The following is a 7,117-nucleotide window of genomic DNA, read 5'->3' as shown; positions in this document are numbered from 1 at the left end:
GGAATGCATAAGATAGGCCATGGTTACTGTGCTGCTCCGGCTTATCCCCAGGCTGGAGAACACCAGTACTGCTCCACGATCCAGCTGAGCATCTGAGTAAAGGAGTGCCAATCAGAAATTAGTGATCTGGGAAATCAAGTTTCCAATCGTACAGTCAAGCTCTAATTCAGTGACAGCTGACAGGCTAGCAGTCCACGCGACAGGAACCCTCATGAACCCTGACAGCAGCAGATGGGCACTGCTAGCTCCCGTTTCTGTAACCGTTTGCCTTTCTTAAAAATCCACTGAGTTAAAACATGGCTTTGAAGACCAGAACCAAATGACAATGATGAGTCAATGCTTCATTACAGATCAGTGTCACCTTTACATCGGATAACTGAAGAAAAGTGGTCTACCATGACCAATCAGCTGTGGTCAGCATCACATCAACTCAAACTCTTCCCAGAAAGGTTTAAAGGTATTGAAATCTCTGAAGAACGCAAGCCTAACTGTTCTCCACTCAAGCTGGAAGAATCAGCTCTCAAACTGGAGAGGACTTAGACTTGAAATCCCTTACCCCTCCCTGGGGATCACCACAGGAAGCATGTACATGCCAGCTACAGGGCGCAGGTTTTATGATGCTTTTAGGATGGATACCTCGCAGTGAAAATTGCTAAGATCAGCAAACTCATTTTCTACAAAAGCCAAGCCCATGGATACTGTCAGTCACTCCTAACCACATTGACTCTGCTACCTATGCTTAGAAGGTTGCATATTTTATTAATAACCTTTTGAATTTTTTCCCTCCCTCTCCAGAGCAGACACCATGGCATGTTTTTAGAGTATCAGCAACTGAACTCTAGAGTTCATAGGGCAAACCCTCTTCTTTTATAGTTGTCAAGGGGTTGTGGGGTTTTGTTGGTTTTTTTTTTTTTCCCAAGCACTAAAACAGTGTTTTCTAACTTATTTCTATCATTATATACTAATTCTGTTCTAAGACCTGAGTAGAAATGGCCTCACTCCAACATACACCTGGCATGAGAATATCCACACTCCCCTCAGAATATGTGGAGAGCTTTAGTCTAGTGTTCACCCATAACTGTTCCAGTTTAAGTAAGCTACTCTAGACTGTCAAGTAAACAGTTCAACTACCGTGTAAACAGTACACCCTTCCACAAGAGCTACAGCTAATAAACTCTTACAGTCTGTTTTGGAAACTTCCACAAACTGATGTGAGAAAGAAACTTTCTTCTGAAACACTACTGGGAAAAAAACTGGGGCAAAATGAAAGGCAAGTAAGTGGATTTTGATATTTTGGGTTTCTATGCATGCAAATCATGAAATTCAATTCCGGACTACAAAATTATATCCTCAAATATCGTTTCCTTGTTTCTTTGTTTGTGTTCAGTTGTCATTTCTTAAATGTTACTTGGATTATAAGGCTTGTGAGGGCAGGGTGATCTTTTGCTTCTGGATCTGTACAACACTCAGCTCAGCAGGGCCTTGGTCTGTAGCAGGTGTTATTTCACAAGTGGAATTAAAGATAACGACACGGTTGGACACCATCACAGGATGGAGCTGCAGGAGCTATGTCTGCTGTGCTGCTGCAGGCGCTGAGCTGGAGAGTATGTTTTTTCTTGCCCTCTCTGATGTAATGAGCTGAAGGCAGGTTTATGCTGTCCAACCTGAACGTCTTCTTAGGCCCTATGGTGGGTCTGCACTGCAAATCACAAAGATAAGCAGGGTCTTGTGGTAAATTCTCTAACGTGTGTCACAGTCTTGTTCAAATAAAGCTCTGGTGGTTGAAGATTTGGGCTGGTAAGAGTCAAAGGGTTCTGTTTAAGAGCAAAAGAACAAGAAGGAATCCTATGAAGCCCTGGTAGACATCCTGCAGCAAAGCCTTTTCAGATCAGGTGGAAAACTCACTATTATCAGAAAGTGAGGTATTCTTTAAAGTGAGTAGGAACATCAGAGTGAGATGCCCTGTAAAATCTCCTCTCTGTCCACCAGGATGGTTAGTAAGGCAGCTCAGGTATCCATTAGGGTGTGGGCTGGCTTGGGAGTATGCTGATCTTGAAAGATTACGACCCTCCTGTCTGACCTTCCTGTTGGAGTGAATTGCAGTCACTCCCATCTAATATCCTAGAGTTAGCAAGGTCTCAGGAATTCCAGATCAGGAACAACTCACCTATGAAATGACAAACGGTGGCAAAGGAAGAAAAAAGATCTGCTTCGAGCGAATCTGGGACAGATATATGGAGGCATTTGCTGCCTTCTGCAAATCTGGAAAAAAAGCACACAGTGTGACATGGACCAGAGAAGCAGCTTCAAAAAAATGTGTTTGTTGGAGGCAAGCTGGTAATTTTGTTTGCTGTTACATGTGTGAGTTTTCATCATTGCCATCATTAACATTATGATAAGGGATTTGTTATGGTAAGAGACTGAGGTGGTTGTAATACACAGACAGTTTAATTACTGATTTTCCGTTACACGTGGTATTGGCGTTGATGTCAAGGGCCCCCAGTCCTCCTCTCACCCAGTCCACCCAAGTCATGGCAGAGGGCTGCAGGACTGCATTGCTGCTGTGCTAACTCTGGAGTAGAGATCAGAAAAATGAGCATGAAATAGCACTCAAATTGGCAGAGTTTTCCTCCAAACAGAGGTTTCCTTGAAAGTTCACAGGCACTGACTCCTCTGTGAATGGGCTTTGGTGCTGTGCCACCTCACTTTTTCCACAGGCACAAACCTTGGTGAGGGTAAACCTTGAACTATTTAACTTACAGTGTGGCAGGCTGTTCAGAGATATTGACTTGTGCTTTGATCTTCAAATCTTTCTGAATTTGTTGGTCACAGGCCTGCTTGAAATTGCCCATATATAACTTTGCAGGCAGTATTTCTACAGGGTATAGCTGGAAGTTGTCTAGTTCCTGCCGGAGAGAAACCATAGGCTCAGTTTAGAGTGTATTTGCTCCCATTAGCTTGGTAAGTTCTTAAACAGAAGTCATGTGAAGAATTGAACACATACTTAGTCAACAGCCCATGACACATTCTAGTGTAATGATTCATTCAATCACCTGAACTTTCTGTATATTGAAGTCTTTGCTACATTTAGGGAGAATAATCAACATCATTGCTGTCATTGTGGCATTACCTGAAACAAATCCTAACTCAACAGGAGGTGGCATATATTCTTTACATTGTCCGGAGGGACTTCAGCATAAGAGATTTGATGTTCTCCCCAGTTACTGTTTGCAAGGCTAAATGAAATCATCTGCCACCTGCAGAGCTGCAGGTGCCCGGTAGTGGCACAACACGAGTCTGCAGCTGCTTCTGGTGTCTGCAGTGTGAGGGCTGAGAACAAAAATACACAAGTAGCCGACAGTGCCGCTACATCCCTCACCGATATTCAGCTAATGCTACAGCAGAACAAACCAGCAGCCTAACAATTTAAAGCAACAGAGAGCAACAGCTTAAATTGGGAGGCAAGGAGGTACTCTGTGTCCAGCTGAACCTGGTGGGGAAGTTCAGCAGTTTGCTACCCTTCACAAAGAAGCACAAAGTGAATTGATTTTCTCAAAGTGAATCGATTGACTCTACTGCGCTGTAGCATCCCACAGGTTAGCACCATGTTACGGGCTATTTCATGTGAACCAGAAGTGAACAGGAACAATGGAAACGAAAGGCATGTTGCAATGAGATGGTCTCTGCTGTCCAGTGCCTTCTAAATCTGCCCTGCCTCAGGTCCTGTCCTAGATGTGAAAAAAGGGTAATATTTCTCATAAATTAAATAAATCAATGATTGAAGGTGAAACCAAAGAATTAGGACACCAGTGTTGCAGTGCATGGCTGTTTTCTCTCTGGGCCTGTTGAAAGAATGCAGCAGCATTTGTATTGTGAGCCTTCCCGATGAAAAGCTTTACAGACATGGAACACAACGCTTGATAGGAATTGTACTTCTGTCTGAAAACATTTACTGTGTAACATCCCAGATAACCACCTGTCAGAGAGGAACTTGCCTCTTTTCAGCATTTGCTACTGTTTGTTTAGTTATCTGTATTCTCCAGTAGGCCAGTTTCAGGGTTATCAGAGAAACCTTCCCAGTTTGTTTTCAGGAGCTTTCTTTCACGCAATAGAAGAAGGATAAAAAATGCAAAGTGTGGCTGTAAAAGAATTAGTGGTGAGACACAGGGCAAGCACAGTAACTCAAATTACATTTAATTCCTTTGTTTGAAATTACTCTGATAGCAGGTTTACACCACCATTTAACTGGAACTCATTAGCCATCATCAGTTGAATATGAATGCTAATGTCTTCTACTTGCAAATTAGTGTCACCTCACCTGAGGCATCCACAATATCTTTTGAGTCCTCAGAAAGTGATAGCAAGCTGAAAAACGCTTGTATCCTCCCCTCAGGATGAGCACGGGATGGCGGGTGAACTGCTCTAAGCTTCTGGCATACTGGACAGCAGTTCCTTCCTCAGCATCTAAAGAGATCAAAAAGCTATTTGCCATGGCAGGTTTAGAGTGCCTCTATCAGCACTGGGAGTTACATCTGGCCCACTGACACCTGCAGCAAACTCCTTTTCGTTTCATCTAATGGTCTGCAGAAAGCCTTGTTAAAAGCCAGACTTACTCTTTAACTGTTGCTGCAGGTCAGTAACAAGGCACACTGCTTTTCATCTCTTGTCCTGATCTTTTATTCTTCTCCTCGTTTCTTTTGTAGGTCTAGATAAAGGATTTTTTTTCCCCTACCCATTATTCTTCAGGAAATGCTTGTAATAAGTTCCCATAATAGGGAAGTATTATTAATTTAAACTTAATAATCTTAGTTTTATGGAGGCCTTTTTCTTTAGTCTGCTTTAGGCAAAGGGGGAAGTATCTTGAATAAATTCTTCACAAGTGTTTTAAACACTCCCCTCAGTGAAGCAAATTATGTGAGATGGCTGCTCCCCCTCCTTCTTCCAAGGGATCCATCCCGCCCGCCTCTAGCTATATCTACTTTGGAAAGAGATCAGCACAATAGAAACCCGCTTCTGATTCTTCACACCTTCCGTTGCTAGTATCTCACCACTGAGCATTTACGAACAGGCTTGCTTTATTCATTCTCCTTACACTCCCAGATTTTTTCCTTAAAAAAATGATGTAAATCTTTGCTAAAGCTATAGTAGCCTTTATAAAGCTAATAGGAGCCAAATAAACACACAGAAGTGGTTCTGCACTCAGCAGAACTCCTTGCCAAAGGATGTGTGAAATCTAAACACTTCCATGGTTCAAGGAAGACTGAACAATTACACGGAAAAGTTTCCAGCTCTTCACATTTCTCAGTGAACTCCATCAAATCACCACCCCCCTTAAAACTAAGTCTTTTAAAAGATGATAATGTGAAAGCCTTTTATAACCCTCAAAGAAGGAAGTACTCACTCTGTGAACATACAGAACTTGAGTCACTGTTTTCAGTCTCTGAAGAAGCACTGCTCCCTAAAAGGCAATTGTTGAACAAGCCCAATCTGAGTGCAATGTGAAAAAAAAAAAAATCTATTCCTTACACATGGCAAGGAACTTCAGAAGGATCAGGCCAGAGATAGGAAACCAGGCCCGCGAGGATGCTTTGAAAGAAAAGCTGTATGTTTGAAGCCTAAGAACATAAGCAACCCAGAGAAAAAACAGAAGCGTAGCACAGATGTTTGTTTTTCAAATAAAACTGGGTAAATTTGCCTCTATTCCAATACGGTCAGAAAATTAAATGAGGATTGGGAAGAATATCTATCCTGCAGTGAGGTGTTGACTGACATGGGTCACAAGTACCTTTTTCTTTTTCCTCTTCCTCGTAGTCACAGCAGTCCAAAGAGCTGGTCTCACAGTCATACACCACACAGTATCTGACACACCCCAACTCCTCGGAATCTGGTACCAGAAACTCCCCCGTAGGACTCTAGCAAAATTACAAAGGAATTCTATCAGGAGCACAGCTCCACACTTTTCTTGTGGCATCAATGCTACCAACATCTTGCAAGTTACTACTCTATAGCTACAGGATGGGTTTGGGGCTCTGTCTGTACTTGATGCTGAAAGACACGGTTAGAATTCAGAAATGATGCAAAACTACGCCGGATTGCTTCATGAGCCGCAGTGGTAAAGATGCCAGCACTGTCCTTCATGAGACAAGTCTACAATATGTTAGTTCTTGTGCAATATTTTTCCTGATATACATCTCCTGTGTGCCAATCCTTCAGGCTACCGAGGCCACCTTTGCTTTGTGACAGAATACACCCCCCGGTGGCAGAAATGGAACACGGCTGCAACAGGCAGGGGAGAGGCTGGGACAATTTCCGGGGCTTTTAAGCCAATTTTGGCTTACTGCTAATTGCTAAATCCAGGGATGGTTTACACAAATGGTAATCCTCTCACCTGTTCAATCCTGCGTGCTGTAATAATATGGCTCTCATTGTATTCACGCTGAGTACGGGCATCTGAAAAAACAACCAAGGATGAACAATTGGTTTAGCTGATGCTTTTAAGATAGAATCCTGTTCCTAATTCCGTCAGTGGGAATTCAGGCACCAACATCAGCCAGAGAAAGAGATTTGGTTTCTTAGAAACTGAGACTTTCAGATGTGGGTATAATGAACGCCAGTGCTGGTGTGAGACTCTGTATAACAACAAGTGATGCCAGCAGCTTTAGTCTTGACCCAAGCGTGGTACCACAGTGTTCACAGCGCCGGTCCTGTGCTCTGTTGTGCTCTGCACTGTGGCATAGCCTGGCCTCTGCTCCCTGGGCCTGCTCTGACCTCCCAACATCCAGCATCTCTGCCTCTGTACTGCCACAGAGATGGGGAGAGGGGCACCGGAGAGACCCCAACCCCACTCCCAAACTGGCTGACTCCCTCGCCAAAACATTTAACAATATCGCAGTATCTGGCACCCTTTTTTTAATGTATTGCCACTATGCAAGATGCAAATGCTTGCGCAATGCTCAAGAAATCTTGTCCACCTCTAAACCCTCTGGGAGCAGCAGGGGAGAGCATGTATCCCTGGGATAGACTGGAGCCAGGAAGAGCTGGAGGTGACGAAAGCCAGAGCAGCACCGGCTCACGGCACCTGAACCGGGATGGCAGAAACGCCCCAACCGCAAGGACC

General features: G+C 43.6%; 1 protein-coding gene across 1 annotated transcript in view; it reads right to left on the bottom strand.

Moving 5' to 3' along the window:
- The window catches only part of STYXL1 (serine/threonine/tyrosine interacting-like 1), a gene marked incomplete at its 5' end in the record, with an annotated part of 8,808 nt that extends 2,358 nt beyond the window's left edge, over window positions 1-6,450 (bottom strand). Inside the window, 7 exons of the mRNA XM_010282637.1 lie at window positions 2-92; window positions 2,168-2,262; window positions 2,761-2,906; window positions 4,319-4,464; window positions 5,402-5,458; window positions 5,786-5,912; window positions 6,389-6,450. Of these exons, the coding sequence (XP_010280939.1) occupies window positions 2-92; window positions 2,168-2,262; window positions 2,761-2,906; window positions 4,319-4,464; window positions 5,402-5,458; window positions 5,786-5,912; window positions 6,389-6,450 (724 nt within the window). The remainder of the gene's footprint in view (window position 1; window positions 93-2,167; window positions 2,263-2,760; window positions 2,907-4,318; window positions 4,465-5,401; window positions 5,459-5,785; window positions 5,913-6,388) is intronic.
- Between the last annotated feature and the right edge of the window lie 667 nt (window positions 6,451-7,117).

This window comes from Phaethon lepturus, unplaced genomic scaffold, assembly GCF_000687285.1.
Source record: "Phaethon lepturus isolate BGI_N335 unplaced genomic scaffold, ASM68728v1 scaffold52752, whole genome shotgun sequence".
In the NCBI taxonomy this organism is placed as follows: Eukaryota; Metazoa; Chordata; class Aves; order Phaethontiformes; family Phaethontidae; genus Phaethon; species Phaethon lepturus.
This window is presented reverse-complemented; position numbering and strand designations above follow the sequence as displayed.